The sequence below is a fragment of the Tachyglossus aculeatus genome, chromosome X1 (assembly GCF_015852505.1).
Source record: "Tachyglossus aculeatus isolate mTacAcu1 chromosome X1, mTacAcu1.pri, whole genome shotgun sequence".
NCBI lineage: Eukaryota > Metazoa > Chordata > Mammalia > Monotremata > Tachyglossidae > Tachyglossus > Tachyglossus aculeatus.
Window position 1 is genome coordinate 111636800 of NC_052101.1, and position 17416 is coordinate 111654215.

A 17416-nucleotide genomic window follows, 5' to 3' on the forward strand; every position below is an offset into this window, starting at 1 on the left:
TTCTCACCGTACCTCGCTCTCGCCTGTCCCGCCATCGACCCCCGGCCCACGTCATCCCCCGGGCCTGGAATGCCCTCCCTCTGCCCATCCGCCAAGCTAGCTCTCTTCCTCCCTTCAAGGCCCTGCTGAGAGCTCACCTCCTCCAGGAGGCCTTCCCAGACTGAGCCCCTTCCTTCCTCTCCCCCTCGTCCCTCTCTCCATCCCCCCATCTTACCTCCTTCTCTTCCCCACAGCACCTGTATATATGTATATATGTTTGTACATATTTTTTACTCTATTTATTTATTTATTTTACTTGTACATATCTATTCTATTTATTTTATTTTGTTAGTATGTTTGGTTTTGTTCTCTGTCTCCCCCTTTTAGACTGTGAGCCCACTGTTGGGTAGGGACTGTCTCTATATGTTGCCAATTTGGACTTCCCAAGTGCTTAGTACAGTGCTCTGCACATAGTAAGTGCTCAATAAATACGATTGATGATGATGATGATGATGATGAATGAGTGAACGAATGGGTGAGTGAATGAATGAATGAATGAGTGAATGAATGAATGAGTGAGTGAATGAATGAATGAGTGAATGAATGAGTGAATGAGTGAGTGAGTGAATTCATTCATTCATTCAATCGTATTTATTGAGTCCTTACTGTGTGCAGAGCACTGTACTAAGCGCTTGGGAAGGGCAAGTCGGCAACATCTAGAGACGGTCCCTACCCAACAGCGGGCTCACTGTCTAGAATGAATGAATGAGTGATTGAATGAATGAATGAGTGTGTGAGCGAGTGAGTGAGTGAGTGAATGGATGGATGGATGGATGGATGAATGAATGGGATGGACGCTCAGAGAAGCCGTGTGGCTCAGTGGAAAGAGCCCGGGCTTGGGAGTCAGAGGTCATGGGTTCGAATCCCGGCTCCGCCACTTGTCAGCTGGGTGACTTTGGGCAAGTCACTTCACTTCTCTGGGCCTCAGCTCCCTCAGCTGTCAAATGGGGCTGAAGACTGGGAGCCCCCTGTGGGACAACCTGATCACCTTGTAACCTCCCCAGCGCTTAGAACAGTGCTTTGCACATAGTAAGCGCTTAATAAATGCCATTATTATTATTATTATTATTATTATTATTATTATTATTATTCTAATCCCCGGCCCCGCCCCTTTGCCCCTGAGGCGTTTGGAGCGGGGGGCGGGCGTACGGACGTACGTGCGTGCGTGCGTACGCACGCACGCACGCACGCAGGCGCGCCCGCTCCCTTTTATTCAGGCGCCCCAGAAGGCCTCCCATTTTTGACTTGGGGCAGCGGGGCTGATGGCGGAAGGGGAGGCAGAGGCGGAGAGCCGGACCGAGAGCGGCAGCGACAGCGGCGGGGGGAGTCGTGTCGCCGCCGCCGCCGCCATCGAGGTCCCCGGAGCCGGGTCCCTGGAGCGGGGTGTGGCGGCCATCAAGCCTCAGTGAGTCACCTGAGGGGGGGGGGGGGGAACGCACGCGGACTTTCCCGGCATGCAGCGGGGCTCCCGGCGCGCGGTCCTCCATTCATTCATTCATTCATCCATTCATTCAATCAATCGTCTTTATTGAGCGCCTACAGTGTGCAGAGCACTGTACTAAGCGCTCGGGAGGTCCAAGTTGGCATGTCGGAATGCCGACCCCCTCGGAGCCGCTGCCGTGAGCCCCGGCCTGGCCTTGCCATTCATTCATTCATTCATTCATTCAAGCGTCTTTATTGAGCGCCTACAGTGTGCAGAGCACTATACTAAGCGCTCGGGAAGTCCAAGTTGGCATGTCGGGACGCCGATCCCCCTCGAAGCCGCTGCTATGAGCCCCGGCCTGGCCTTGCCATTCATTCATTCAGGCGTCTTTATTGAGCGCCTACAGTGTGCAGAGCACTGTACTAAGCGCTCGGGAGGTCCAAGTTGGCATGTTGGAACGCCGACCCCCTCGGAGCCGCTGCCGTGAGCCCCGGCCTGGCCTTGCCATTCATTCACTCCATTCATTCATTCATTCAATCGTATTTATTGAGCGCCTACTGTGTGCAGAACACTGTACTAAGCGCCCGGGAAGTACAAGTTAGCGTGTCGGGACGCCGACCCCCCTCGGAGCCGCTGCCGTGAGCCCCGGCCTCGCCTTGCCATTCATTCATTCAAGCGTCTTTATTAATAATAATAGTAATAATGATGGCATTTATTAAGCGCTTACTATGTGCAAAGCACTGTTCTAAGCGCTGGAGAGATTCCAAGGTGATCCGGTTGTCCCACGGGGGGCTCACAGTCTTCATCCCCATTTTCCAGATGAGGGAACTGAGGCACAGAGGAGTGAAGTGACTTGCCAACAGTGTGCAGAGCAGTGTACTAAGCGCTCGGGAGGTACAAGCCGGGAACATCTAGAGACGGTCCCTCCCCAACAGCGGGCTCACAGGCTAGAAGGGGGAGACAGACAACAAAACAAAGCATATTAACAAAATAAAATAGAATACGTATGTAAATAGAATAAATATGTAATGAATGGAATAAATATGTCATTCATTCATTCAATCGTATTTGTTGAGCGCTTACTGTGTGCAGAGCACTTTACTAAGCGCTTGGGAAGTCCAAGTCGGCAACATCGAGAGACGGTCCCTGCCCAACAGCGGGCTCACGGTCTAGAAGGGGGAGACAGCCAACAAAACAAAACATATTAACAAAATAAAACAAATAGAATAACTATGTAAATAAATAGAATAAATATGTAATAAATAGAATAAATATGTCATTCATTCAGTCGTATTTAATGAGCACTTACTGTGTGCAGAGCACTGTACTAAGCGCTTGGGAAGTCCAAGTTGGCAACATCTAGAGACGGTCCCTCCCCAACAGCGGGCTCACAGTCTAGAAGGGGGAGACAGACAACAAAACAAAACATTAATAAAATAAATAATAATATGCAAAAATAAATAAATAGAGCCGGCCCGTGTCTAGAGGGGCAGCAGCAGTGATGACCACTCAGTGTGCTGGTTGCCAGGGGGGTGGGAGATTATATGTTTGTATGGATTTATTACTCTACTCATATGTTACCAACTCGTACTTTCCAAGCGCTTAGTACAGTGCTTTGCGCTCAGTAAGTGCTCAGTAAATACGATTGAATGAAAGAATGAATTTATTTTACCTGTGCATATTTACTATTCTATTTATTTTATTTTGTTAATGATGTGCAGCTAGCTTTCCTTCTATTTATTCTGATGACATGACACCTGTTCACATGTTTTGTTGTCCGTCTCCCCCTTCTAGACCTTGAGCCCGTTGTTGGGTAGGGACCGTCTCTATATGTTGCCGACTTGGACTTCCCAGGCGCTTAGTACAGTGCTCTGCACACAGTAAGCGCTCAATGAATACGATTGATTGATTGATTAGAGCTCGTCTCCAGAGTGGCTCGCCCTGCATGGCTGTGTGGGAGCAGAGGGAGAGAGCCTGTTTCAGGCGGGCAAGGGTCGTCTGTTTTGGGCTGAGGAAAGCCCTCGTGGCACTAACGGGCCTGATAGTGGGTCGCGCTGCACGCTGGACTCACCTTACATATGAGACGCCTCCAATGGAGCTGGTCCTTGAATCCTAGGGAGTCCCGGTGTGCCTCCGCCTCTCTCCCGCACAAGTCTCCTCGACCAGCCGCAAGTAATAATTAGAGTATCTGGTAAGAACTTACCATCTGCCAAGCGGCGTTCTAACCCCTGGACACAGTCCCCGGCCCACGTGGCCCTCGGGCCGATTTGGAGGGAGGACAACAGGTATTTCATTCTACGGATGAGGAAACTGAGGCACCGAGAAGTCACTTGACCAAGGTCACAATAGTAGACAGGTGGCAGAGCCAGAATTAGAGAAGCAGCGTGGCACAGTGGATAGAGCCCGGGCTTGGGAGTCTGAGGTCACGGATTTTAATCCCGGCTCCGCAACTTGCCAGCTGGGTGACTTTGGGCAAGTCACTTAACTTCTCTGGGCCTCAGTCCCCTCATCTGTCAAATGGGGATGAAGACTGAGCCGCACACGGGATAACCTGATCGCCTTGTATCCTCCCACAGCGCTTTGAACAGTGCTTTGCACATAGTAAGCGCTTAACAAATACCATTTAAAAAACAAAATTGGACCCCAGATTCTCCAACTCCCAGGCCCGTGCTCTTTCCACTAGGCCATGCTGCCTCTCAAAATTCGTTCTATCAGTCGTCTTTATTCGGCACTTTACGGTGTGCAGAGCATTTATTCATTCAATCGTATCTATGGAGCGCTTACTGTGTGCAGAGCACTGTACTAAGCGCTTGTGCTTGGGAGAGTACAATAAAGCAGTAAACACATTCCTTGCTCACCGAGGACTATTCTTACACTCAGATGCAATATCACAGATTAACATCTCCATACAAGCCTCTCACAAGTGTCATCCAAGTGCCAGCTGCAGCCACCACATTTGTCAGGATCTGTGGTTTTCTCTCCTCCTCCTCCCCTCAGCTCAGGGAGTCCAAACAATAAACCTGCTTGGTCCTCACCGTTCCACGGCGGGAGGAGTGATATTGCCAGGTTGGAGAGTGGTTGGTTCCCCGTTAAGACTGAAGTGCATTGAGAGCAGGAGCCATGTCTCTTCTCCCCACCGCTTAAGGGGGTTGGGGGGGAGTTTTTTTGGTACTAAGCGCCTACTCTGCCAAGCGCCGGGGTAGATTCAAGCTAATCAGGTTGGACACAGTCCCTGTCCCACTTGGGGCTCACAGTTTTAATCCCCGTTTTACCGGTGAGGTCACCGAGGCGCAGAAAAGCGAAGTGATTTGCCCAAGTTCACGCAGTAGACAGGTGGCAGAGCCGGGTTTAGAACCCAGGTCCTCTGACTCGGAGAACCATGCTCTTTCCACTAGGCCATTAGGTCAAGTGACTGTTGAACATCTAGTACAGTGCTCCCCCCCACCCCCCGCCGCTGCACTTAATGTTGTTGACGATTGTATGACATTTGAGAGTTAAGTAGGGGGACATTGAGCTGCAGTGGGAGGGAGGGAGGGAGGGTGGATGTCCAAGCTGTGTAATCCGCTCCTCCTCCACAGGTACCTTACCACCAAGGAGCAGTTCCACGCCTTCCTGGAAACCAAAGGGAAAGATGCAGGGGGCCAGGGCACGGAGAAGCCGGCCGGAAGCGATGCCGAAGAGGAAGAACCCACGTGCAAGGGCTTGCCCGAGCCCGCATCCAAGAAGATAAAGCTTGAAGAGGAGAAGGAAGAAACGCAGGGCCGGGGAGCGGACGAGGTGGAGCAGCAGCGGAAAAGGAGAGCCAGGGGACAGAATAAGAACCGGCCGCACGTGAAGCCCACGCATTACAGTGAGAACAAGCTGTGTCCGTCCCTCATCCAGGTGAGTGTGTTGGGTGGGGTCTGGGGCCCCTGCACATTGGCTGGAGCCCCGGCCCTCCCCGGTCATCCCTGCAGTTTGAGCTTTAAGTCCAAAAACCATCAAAATTTGCCGGTCCAGAAACTCAGCTATCCAGTATAGCCCTTGAAACGGTCTGACCTGGGTTCTGCATGTTCCCCTTAAGAGAACCGTGGGACCCGAAATTCTCAGGGCTTGGAGCGGCCGAAATTGGATTCTTTTCTAGAAATAGCCATTCCCTGTTTTCCTCTGGACTTGGAAGGATGTTTGATCCATCAGGAAAAGACCTTTCTCCCTCTGTTCATGCCCCTAAGTAAGGGAGTGAGTCTAAGTTTAGGGGAAACTGGTGGCTGTTGGGAGACTCACAATCCCAGCTCTGTCCTTGGACAACTTTGGGGCCTCTGTCCAGCCAGCTGCAGAATGTGGAGAACTGTGCCTGCCCTTCTCGTCCTCCCTCCCAGGGAGGTTATGAGAAGTAATGAGACCAGTGCTGAGAAAGTGATCTGGAAAATGAAAGCTCTAGAAACATTTGCAGAATTAAATGGACACCCCCCACCCCCCACCCCACCCCCCAGCTTCCTGGTCGTGCTTACCCTTCCTTCAGCCACTGTAGCTCGCCAAGGTGTTCCTCGACAAACAGAAACTCCTTATTGTCGGCTTTAAAGTGCTCAATCAGCTCGTCCCTTCCTTACCTCGCCGATTTCCTTCTACAGCCCAGCCTGCATACTTTGCTCCTCTAGCGCCAGCTTGCTCGATCTCATCTATCTTGCCGCTGGCCCCTTGCCCAACTCCCCCGTCTCGCCTGAAACTCCCTCCTACTCTGTATGTGCCAGACCACCAGAGCCTTATTACGGCCGTATCTCCAAGAGGCCGCCCCCGATTTAAGCCCTCCCTTCCTTGGTTCCCTCTGCGTCGTCTATGTACTTGGAAGCTTGCTATTCGCCGTGGCCCCCGAGCACCTATGTACATATTTTACAATTATTTATATTAACGTCTGTCTTCCCCTCTAGACTGTAAGCTCGTGGGCAGGGAACGTGTCTGCCGAGTCTGTTAAGTTGTACTCGCCCAAGAGCTTAGTACAGTGCTTTGCCCACAGTAAGCACTCAATAAATGCAATTGATTGATTTCTTTGCCGTCGGTTTCTCTGCCCACTTATGTAGATGATAAATAATTAGAGATGTCTGTTTAAGCGCTTACTGTGTGCTAGGCACTGGGGTAGACGCGATACAATCTGAAAAGACATGGTCCCTGCCCTACATGGGGCTCACAATCTAAGGGGGAGGAAACTGAGGCCCAGTGAAGTGATTTAAATCATCTCACATCCTTCAAGCTATGCTACCTAGGCACCACCTTCACGGGGGCGGAGGGGCTATTGCAACTGTACGATTGGCGGCCCCATTAGCTTCTCCACCCCCTCCCTCCCCAGTAACTCTTGGGGTGGGTAACTGCAGCCGGCCTGTTTGACTTCTTGGAGCTGGAGAAGACGGAGCAGCAGCAGCAGCAGGAGGAGGAGGGGGAACGGCATTCAGCTCATCCTCTCAGCCTGCCGAGTGGCCTTGGCAGCTCGCCGGGGCTCGTGTTGGGGGGGAGTCTGGGCTCTGGAGTCACGGTACCACTCTGGGGCCCGCTGCTGCTCGCTGCTGGGCATCTTCTGGGCCAGTGGTAGGGTCTCGGCCTCCACTGGAAACCCGGTGGGCTCACTGGGGCTGGGGTGGGGGGAACGAGTGGGTTGTTTACCTCCTTAGGGCTCTAGAGCCCCACGGGGGCGAAAACTACCAAGGCGGCACTGGTGAGTACCTTGACATCCCTCTCCCTCCCCTCTCTTTTCCCGTCCGCCTCTCTTGACCCTCCTCCCCGCCTCCACAGCTGCCTTTCCCTCCCTAAGCTCCTTGCTCCCTCTTTCGGCCCCCGCCCCAGATCCAAAGGTAGCCCTCTGGCTCTGGCTTTCTGCCGGTACCCCGGGCGCAGCAGGCACCCCGGCGATCCTGTGACTGGAGCTGGATGAGCGGGGATGAGGGGCGGGGTGGGCTTTCCCGCCCACCTGGGGGAGACGAGGAAGGCGCCTTAGCAATTCCTCTCCCTCTCCTTGAAGGCGTCAGCCGACAAGTGCTTCTTCGGCGAGCGCTGCCGCTTCCTGCACAACCTAGCCGGCTACATGGCTGCCAAGCCCCCGGACCTCGGGGACAGGTGTGTCCTGTTCGACACCTTCGGGAAGTGCATCTATGGCGTCACCTGCCGCTTTGCCGGGGCTCACCTGGGGGAGCAGCAGCAGAACCTGGTGGATGCCGAGCGGGCTGCGCAGTGGCGGGACAGGCAGGTGGTACGCAACGGCCTGAGCAAGGAGCTCCAGCAGCAGCTGCGCAAGAAAATGGTGCTCTTCGGCCGCTCCGAGCGCTACCTCCGCCAGTTGAACGGCCCGGCCCGAGGAGGGGCCGGGAAAGGCCGCACCCCGGACCCCGGGGCCGGAGAGGTGGGGGGCGGCGGGGGGCGGGAGGGCCCGGCCCCCGCGCGGGAAGACCCGAGTTCTGGCCCGCCGACTTCGGAGTCCCAGGCCGGGGGGCCGGGGGAAGAGCCCGGAGCCGGGGGCGGCGGCACCGTCCGGACTTCGGGACCGCTCACCGACGAGGATGTCATCAGACTCCGGCCTGCCGAGAAGAAGGAGGTGGGTGGGGGCGGAGGGCGGGCCTCCGGGGGTCCCCCGCCTGGGCCGCAGACGGCCCCTGAGCTGGGAGGGTGGGGGAAGGACAGGCTGCCTGCTTCCTGCCTGCCTCTCCCCCTTAAAGCCCAAGCGTGGGCAGGGCGCGGACGGGGCAGCGAGTGTAGCTTCGTGCCCCACTCCCTAAACTGCACCGGTTCTTCGGTGCCAGCCTGGGGAGAGAGGGTGAGGCCCGGTTTAAAGAGCGTGTGGGCCGAGCTGCTTCTGTTGCGGGCCCAGCTGGCGCGCTCCCCTCAGCAAGAAAAAGTCGGGTTCACCATAAATAGGCACTTTCCAGTGGCGGCTGCGAAGGGTCCGAGGCCCGCGACCCTAGGGATCGTTAAAGTCCAGCCAGGTGCCCAGAGGTCACCTGAGCTCTAGAAGCCCCTGCCGCTTCTTTAACCTGGGTTGCTCTCCTCTTTGTTTTTCCAGTTGGACATCCGAGGCAAGCTGTACCTGGCCCCGCTCACCACGGTAGGTCTACCTTGCCAGATAGACCGAAGGTGCTCCCCTCCCTTGGGAAGCCTGGGAGAGGAGGCTGAGTGACTGGCCAACGTTCAGAGGGTTTTGACTGCCCAACCGGGGCCCTAGTCTCCACCAGGGACCACAAGTGTGGCCCGGGATGGGTTTGGGATTGGGATCGAGACTCGGCCTTGGCTTCAGCTCAGTCAGACCGTCGATTGATGGTATTTATTGAGTGCTTGCTGTGCGCGAAGCCCTGAACTAAGCACTTGGGAGAAAATCGTGGAGGGGGTAGCCGATAAATAGCCGGCCATCTGTAAGCTGGAGGGAGTCGACGTCCCGCGGCCTTCGAAGCGCCCAGAGTTACTGGGAAGATGAGAGGTCGCCCAGTCCGGTGACTGGAATCCAAAGAGGGTGCCGCTTGTGTGTAGGCAGGGTGTTGGGGCGGAGGAAAGAGTTTGGTTGTGATTCATGACGGGGGGTGGGGGGAGCCTAGGGGCGTGAATTGGGGTCTCTGGGACTCTGGCTTCATGTGCCTCTCTTTGGGCGGATGACTGTCCCTGAATCTCTGCGGAGGGTGGCCATCTGAGAGGGTGGGGTCCGGCCCTGTGTCCGTCCGGGACGGGCTCTCTACCCGAGTGTCCGTTTAGGCACCTGTGTGTCAGTCTCTGTCTGCTCGGCTTCTGTTCCCCGGGTGTCAGCAGCTGAGTGAGTGTGGGGTGGTGAGCGTGAGCCTGTCTCCCATTGCCCGGTGCCCATGGAAGACAAGCTCCTGGGGGCCCAGCAGGAGCAAAGACCCTCATAGCCCTCACTCCCCCATCGGGTCATCCTGGAAGCCAGTGGGAGAGCCGGGCCTCGGACCCCTTGGCTCCCTGTCAGTGGAGGTTGGTCCTCCGACTCAGGGAAGGTCCCCGTCCCAAAGCCGTGGGCTTTGGTGGGGAGGAGTTGGGGGCTGCCATCTCTGAACTGGGAGGAGTGAATTGGGTGCAGATTTCACAGGGCACCTAAGGCTCCTGGGGAGGCGGGTGGGCGGAGGGGGCACCGGCCCCTGGAGCCCCCCGGGTTGTGACGCGGACTGGATCTGGCTGCCTGGGGCTTTTAGTGTGGCAATTTGCCCTTCCGGAGGATCTGCAAGCGCTTCGGGGCCGACGTCACCTGTGGAGAGATGGCTGTGTGCACGAACCTGCTCCAGGGCCAGTCCTCCGAGTGGGCCTTGCTCAAGCGTCACCACAGCGAGGACCTCTTCGGCGTCCAGGTCAGTGCCACGCCGTCCTGCCGGGCCCGGCGGGGAGCCTCTCCTGAGCGTTTTCGGGATTTCTGGGGCTCATCCTCTCCCGGTCAGCTGTGTCTCAGCTGAAGGTTCCCTCGAGGGGTCCGGGCGCTCTCGGCGAGAGTCCGACGCAGCCAGGGAGTCCAGGGCTTGCAGGGGACCAGGCAAGAACGTGAGCAAGGGCCTCCCCCGTTGGCCCCCTTGGGCCATTCATCCAGGCTCAGTTAGGGACAGACTGTCTGACATCCATAACCTTCCCTTTGAGTGACGCGTTACCGACCCCTCTGCAGAATTACTTATTCATTTATTCAATTGTATTTATTGAGCGCTTACCGGGTGCAGAGTACTGTACTAAGCACTTGGAAAGTACAAGTAAGCAGCAGCGTGGCTCAGTGGAAAGAGCCCGGGTTTTGGAGTCAGAGGTCATGCGTTCAAATGCCAGCTCTGCCAACTGTCAGCCGTGTGACTTTGGGCAAGTCACTTCACTTTTCTGCGCCTCAGTTCCCTCATCTGTAAAATGGGGATTAAGACTGTGAGCCCCACATGGGACAACTTGATCACACTTCGAACAGTGCTTTGCACATAGTAAGCAAGAGCGCGGGCTTTGGAGTCAGAGGTCATGGGTTCGAATCCCAACTCCACCACATGTCTGCTGTGTGACCTTGGGCAAGTCACTTCTCTGAGCCAGTTACCTCATCTGTAAAATGGGGATTAAGACTGTGAACCCCACGTGGGACACCTTGATGAGCTTGTAACCCCCCCGCGCTTAGAACAGTGCTCTGCACATAGCGCTTAACAAATGCCATTATTATTATTATTATTGTTATTGTTATTATTTAAAAATGCCATCATTATTATTATTTGGAGGTCCCAGAGAGTGTACTGTCTGGTTTTGAGTACACATGCACAGTGATACCTCTGCCCTGTTGCTTGTTGAGAGCCGGATCTAGTTCAGACCAGAGCGTTCTGGGGAGCAGGGGAGGTGGTGAAAGTCCATGAACGGGAGGCTTGGTGGTTTTGGACCGAGCAGGATCCATAAACAACTGGTCTGACCCGAAGGGCTTTCTGTCGCCCCTTCCCAAGCCAGAGAGACTGGGCCGCCACGGGCCTGATCTCCCCTGTCCCGTCTCTTCTCCCGGCACAGCTGGAGGGCGCGTTCCCAGACACCATGACCAAGTGTGCCGAACTGCTCAACCGGACTGTCGAGGTGGACTTCGTGGACATCAACGTCGGGTGCCCGATCGACCTGGTGTACAAGAAGGTAACCCCGTCTGCCCGGATTTCGAAGATGTCGTCGGGGTTGCGGGGAGCCTGCTTCCCCATCTTACTGCGAGGGGAGTGGTCCTCAGTTGGTTCTGTGACTGCAGTAGCAGCGGCGGTAGTAACCTTTGTTGAGCCCCACTCTGTGCAGTATAATACAAAACTGTCAAAAGAAATCACGGAGGGGAACATTCCCTGAAGTAGACAACGCCAACAGTAGTGGCCTCTCGGGATCGCTTTCTGCCGAGGTTAGCCCCGGAGCCCGGCTGCCTTTTGAGGCCTGCCTCTGGAACAGATTGGCCATGGGCAGTGAGGCGGGCCGGACAAGAACCGGGATTCCTCCAAGTGACCGGGGTCTCACTGGGGACTCGCCGGCGCTAGAGCTCTCCGCCCTGGGCCCCACATGCTAGATGGGGGGGCCTTGCCCCTCCCGGTAGGCATCTGCTGGACCTGAGTCAGCGCCACTGCCCCCCAAGGTGACAACTTTTTGGGGTCCCACTTATGGAACGGCAGAGGAGAAAACCTGGCCTTTTTTAACCCTCCCCTGGCCCTGACGAGTGGGGCTCCTCATCCACCGTACAACCCCCGGTCCCACTTCTCGCTGGGGTTGCGTGTTTGTGTGATGGGGCGGGGGGCCCAGCGTCTGGGTTGTGCCTGGGAGAGGGGGGCCGTTCCTATGCCAGCAAGGTGCAGCCAACGCCCTAGGGACGAGTTTATCTGGCAGGGACCACGATTTCAGCGAGCCCTGATCCAGGCACTTTGAGTTTGGGGTAGAGCTTAAGCTGGGACTGTGAGCCCACTGTTGGGTAGGGACCGTCCCTATATGTTGCCAACTTGGACTTCCCAAGTGCTTAGTCCAGTGCTCTGCACACAGGAAGCGCTCAATAAATACGATTGAATGAATGAATGAATGAATGGGAACCCCCAGTCCGTTAGGTGAGCCCAGGTGTGTAAGCAGTCTACGTCTGGGCGGACAGGCAGCTGCCCGCGATCCCTGAGGGAACGCATGGGAGCAGCCTGGGCTGTGTCGAGGGCTGGCCAGTGAGTTGGGTGAATCCAAGTAAGCTTCCTGGAAGCGTCGGCCTTCGGGGCGACGTGAGAGGACGGGGCACTGCGGGGGCCGGCCCCTGCCCAAGGGGACCTCATTCGGACGGTCTGTGTCTGCTTCTTCTCTCAGGGCGGGGGCTGTGCCCTGATGAATCGCTCCAACAAGTTTGAACAGATTGTCCGAGGAATGAATTCGGTAAGGGCGGGCCTTCTAGGCCCCCAGGTGGGAACCTGAGCCAGCATCTCCCCCCGCCTCTGCACGTTCTCTCTCCGTCTCCGTCCGCCTCCGTCTGTGTCTGCAGGTGCTGGACGTGCCCCTCACTGTGAAGATCCGGACGGGAGTACAGGAGAAGGCCAACCTGGCTCACAGGCTCCTCCCCGAGCTCCGGGCCTGGGGCGTGTCACTGGTCACGGTGAGTCGGCGGCAGCGGGGTGCGGGGAGAGAAGCGTCTCTCTGGGCTCCTCTCACCTCAGCCTACCGGGGAGACCTCATCTGGGCTTCCAGGACAGCGAGGCCGGACGCCTACGGCGGGTGCCACTCTAGCCCCGGGAAACCAGCATCAGTTGGCTTCCTGCCTCTCTCCCCTGCCTGCTCCGTTGGCTGGCCTCCGGAAGGACAGTTCCCAGGCTGAGATTCTGCTCCGCGAAGTATGGCGCTCACGTGTCCCTCTCTCCGTCTCCCTCTCGTCAATCAGCTCCACGGCCGGTCCCGAGAGCAGCGCTACACCAAGGTGGCCGACTGGCAGTACATAGAGCATTGTGCGCAGGTGGCCAGCCCCATGCCGCTGTTCGGTACGTTTATCCTGCTCCCTTGGCTAGGCCAGTCCCCGCCCCGATCTGCCCGGTGAGCCTCTCTCTGGGCCTCCGCGGCTTCGTCCCGTCCCATTTCTCCCCCCTCCCCGCCCCCAGGCCCTTTCCGGGCCACGTCCTGGATCCTTTAGGCCCCAGTTGGGTCTCTGTAGTCGCCATGTGATGCTGCTTGTGGCTTCCTCCTCCTTCGCTCTCTCTTCCCCAACCTCCCCATTCAGGAAGTGAGGACAGTCGGCGGATGGGCGGTCGAGCCAGGCACCGGGCAGACCCTTCCACACACCGGCCTGTGCCTGTCTCGAAGCCAGTCCCGGCAGGCTCCAATCAATCAATCACTCGTATTTATTGAGTGCCGCTTACTGTGTGCAGAGCACTGTACAAGTTGGCACTCCCTTGAAGACAGTCTGATGGGCTCTGAAGAACAGTTGAGGTTCTCTTTCTCTAGGTCTTTTTGTCCTCTCGTAAGACCTTAGTATGGTGATCTGCACTTAGTAGTCACTCGGATACCTTTTGAGGGATTGCTGGACTGTCGCCTTATATCTCTCTCTCTCTCCCCCGCTCCTGCCCACCTTCCTCCTCATTCTCCCTCCCTCTGAGATATACATTTCTCCCTGCAGGAAATGGTGATATTCTCTCTTACGAAGATGCAAACTGTGCCCTGCGGACAGGTGTTTCTGGAGTCATGATCGCCCGGCAAGTAGCTGCCCTGCCCACTCAAGTCTTTGGATGTCCCCACGGTTGAGGAGTTGGGGGGCCCCAAAAGGGGCAAGGGTCTTTTGGGCAGCAGTACAGCATGGGCCTCTCGGGAGGGGACGACTGTCCCCTCACCGCTCTCCTCTGAACCATCACATAGTCACGCGAATCCTCTTTCATTCATTCAATCAGTCATATTTATTGAGCGCTTACTGTGTGCAGAGCACTGGACTAAGCGCTTGGGAAGTACACATCGGCAACATATAGAGACGGTCCCTACCCAACAGCGGGCTCACAGTCTAGATCCTCTTCCTGTCACCTCCCTCTAAAAACCCACCTTCCCCATTGGATTCGTCCCTCCTGCCTCCAGTCACGCTCTGCTGTCCATTTTTAAAAACACATATATGGTATTTAGGTGCTGACTCTGTCCTAAGCGCTGGAGTAGATACAAGCTAATCAGGTTGGACACAGTCCACGTCTCTGGTGGGGCTCACCGTTTTAATCCCCATTTTTCAGAAGCTGTGACTTGCCCAAGGTCACACAGCAAATAGTGGAGCAGGATTAGAACCCAGGCCCTTCTGACCCCCAGGCCCTTGCTCTGTTCACTAAGCAGGCTGCTTCTGCTTGTCCTCCTCCATAAGTTGTCCGAGCATGTGTTTCTCATTCTCTCTCAGCTCTCTCTCTCCTTCTGGTACTTACATTGACTTGTTTTATTGGTCCCATCTCCTCCATAAGGTCTCCCCCAACTCTTACCCCAGCCCAGGGCAGAATCAATCAATCAATCAATCGTATTTATTGAGCGCTTACTGTGTGCGGGGCAGAAGCCACTCCGTTCTTCTAGCCCCGGGACAGAGTGGAACCTGGGCCTTCACACCTCAGCCGCCCAATCAGGCCGGGCAGGGTTTCCCCTCCAAGATCCGTCCCCTCCAAAAGATGCGTTTTCCCGGGCAGATCCCGGCCTTCTCTCCTGCTTCCCAGGTCCAGGAGAGAGGCCGGAGCTCTGGTCTCACGTCTGGGGCCGGGCCCGTGGGCGCTCCCCATCTAATCTGCCTCTCTGCCATCCCAGAGGGGCCCTTATCAAGCCGTGGCTTTTTACCGAAATCAAAGAGCAGCGCCACTGGGACATTTCTTCGGGGGAGCGACTGGAGATCCTCAGAGACTTCACCCGCTTTGGACTGGAGCACTGGGGCTCGGATACGCAGGGCGTGGAGAAAACCAGGAGGTTTCTGTTGGAGTGGCTGTCGTTCCTGTGCAGGTAACGGGCGGGGTTTGAGGGGCCGGCGGGAGGGAAAAGTCGATGGAATGGGGGGCCGGGGAGGGGGTGTCTCACCTCCTGAGCCGCTCGGGGCTGCTATGACAGATAACCTTGGGCTGCAGACGTGACCCTTTTGGCTTCCCTCTGCTCCCTCGCTCTTTTCCCTGCTCTGTAAGTCCTTTTTCCTCCTTGCTCCCCCCTGCCCCCGCCAAAACAGGTTCCCCCAGGGTCGGGGGAAGGGGCTCTTAGGATGGGCCATTCACTGTTTTCCTGCAGCCCTCCTGGATGGATCTACCCCAGCCCCCTCAAGGAATGATGGACAGATTGCCCCACATAATATGCCCTTGTGTCACGGCTGCCCACCTGGGTCTGGGACCCTAAAGTAAAAGGAGCCAGTGGCTGGTGGCCACTCTGTCCGCACAGGAGCAGGAGCGGCTCGGGCCCTCGCAGTTAGACTCCCCGCTTCCTTTTGAACCTGGCTGACTTTGGCCTTGGAAGCAGATCTCTGCCCTCAGCGTGCCTTCGTCCATCCGATGGGGCAACGGGACGTGCCCAGCCAGCACACGGCTAAATGGACGGCCAGGCAGGTGCCCCCCCATCGGTGGGGACCGCTAGTGGACACCCCGTCCCCCGTGACCTGTTGCTGGGGGGACGGGCTCAGGGAGCGGCACGGGAGAACGCCTGGGGTGAGGTTGAGGCGGGGGTGGAGAGCCGATGTCACAGGATCGGGGGTCTTGCTGCTGCTAGGTACATCCCCACGGGTTTGCTGGAACATCCCCCCCAGAAGATCAACGAGAGGCCTCCCTACTATTTGGGCCGGGACCACCTGGAGACCCTCATGGCCAGTCAGCATGTGGATGACTGGATCCGGATCAGGTGCGTGCTGCACCGGGGGCGGTGGAGGCGGAACTTCAGCGAGGCGGTCCTGGCCCTCTTCCCGCCAACTGCAGCCCCCTCTTTGCCTCCCTCCTCTTCCTCCCCTCCAAAGAACAGCTAGGTCGTCAACCCGACCCTCACCCAGCAAAACTTGGGTGGGTCGGAGCCTTGCCTGTCTAGCCTCCACCCTGCCTGAAGCTCGCTCAGAAGTGGGGATGGATTGCCTCTCCTTCCACCAGCTTGCGGGTGGGGAGGCCCAACGGGTCCGCACAATGGTTCCGGGAAGAGCGGGGAGCCTACAGGAGCTATTTACATCCTCAAGAGTTTTGGCCCAGCTCTCCCTGTCCTTGGCCAGCCCCTCCAGTGAAATGCCAAGCTAGCGCTCCGGACCCCGTTTTCCAGGGGGGCCGGGGTGGTGGAACCTGGCAGGAGCCGCGGCGAGCTCTTGGCAGCCCCAGCTGAGGGCCTGCAGTCAGCCCCGTTCTGTGCTGACTGTTTCCATGAGCACCCAAACCCTGGCCTCCCTCCTAATGATGGTGTTGAGTAAGCGCTTAATCAGTGCCAAGGACCATGCTCGGCACTGGAAAAAAACACATCAGATGGGATACGGTCCCTCTCCCCCGTGGGACTAACGGTCTGACGGAGAGGTGAGGGGACGGGCCTAGAACGGTTAAACAACTTGCAGAAGTCCCAGAGCAGCCCCAGCCTACCTCCTGCTGGCTCTGGGCCCTGAGCCCCCCTCCATCCTCATCCCTCCTAGAACAGGAGGGGCCTCGGGCCAGGGGCAGCTACCCCCCCAGCCTCACTTAGTGCCAAAGACAGCAGGGAGAAGGGGGCGGGGCAGTGGTCCGCTCATCCCGGCTCCCCTTTGGCTTCATTTCAGCGAAATGCTCCTGGGCCCCGTCCCGCCTGCCTTCACCTTCCTGCCGAAGCACAAAGCCAACTCCTACAAGTAGCCGGGGGGAGGACCGGAGAGGGCAGCGACTTAAACACCACAGACGAGAACAAAGGAAATAAAGGAAATAAATTTCTTTTGTTTCCAAGCCTGTGGTTGTGTCAGCTTGCATTCTCCACCACCCCGCGCTGCCAAGCGCTTTCTCTCCTCCCCCGGCCCCCATGGGTGGAGAGGGGGACACACACCACACCCCCTTCCAGAAGCCCCAAGTGCCACCATTTGTTCATTCCATCGTATTTGAGTGCTCACTGTGTGCAGGTCATCGAGAAGCAGCGTGGCTCAGTGGAAAGAGCAGGGGCTTTGGAGACATGGGTTCAAATCCCGGCTCCGCCAGTTGTCCGCTGTGCGACTTTGGGCAAGTCACTTCTCCGTGCCCCAGTTCCCTCATCTGTAAAATGGGGATTAAGGCTGTGAGCCCCACGTGGGACAGCCTGATGACCTTGTAACCGCCCCAGCACTTAGAACAGTGCTTGGCACATAGTAAGCGCTTAATAAATGCCAGCATTATTACTATTACAGTGACATTTCCTGCCCACCACGAGCTTACCAGCTGCCCAGCAACAACCAGGAATGGGTCAGCCCCGCTTCAAGGGCTCAGACGCCCGGGACCAGGGGAAGAGTCTTCTCCTTCAGCCCCTCAGCACTTGTCCACCTCTGGAATTTATTTTAAGGTCTGTCCGTTCTAGACGGTAAGCTCCTTGCGCGCAGGGACTGTCATCTCTTGTAGTCTCCCAGGG

At 56.8% G+C, this 17416-nt stretch overlaps 1 protein-coding gene across 1 annotated transcript; it reads left to right on the plus strand.

Moving 5' to 3' along the window:
- The first annotated feature begins 1260 nt into the window (after window positions 1-1260).
- DUS3L (dihydrouridine synthase 3 like) lies at window positions 1261-16766 on the plus strand. The gene is made up of 13 exons (XM_038772918.1): window positions 1261-1444; window positions 5041-5344; window positions 7452-8021; window positions 8487-8528; window positions 9619-9771; window positions 10931-11047; window positions 12224-12289; window positions 12396-12506; window positions 12789-12885; window positions 13518-13593; window positions 14660-14848; window positions 15596-15724; window positions 16608-16766. Exons 1-13 carry the CDS (start codon window positions 1302-1304, stop codon window positions 16678-16680), a joined length of 2070 nt encoding a protein of 689 aa, XP_038628846.1. The 5' UTR covers window positions 1261-1301; the 3' UTR covers window positions 16681-16766.
- The last annotated feature ends 650 nt before the right edge of the window (window positions 16767-17416 follow it).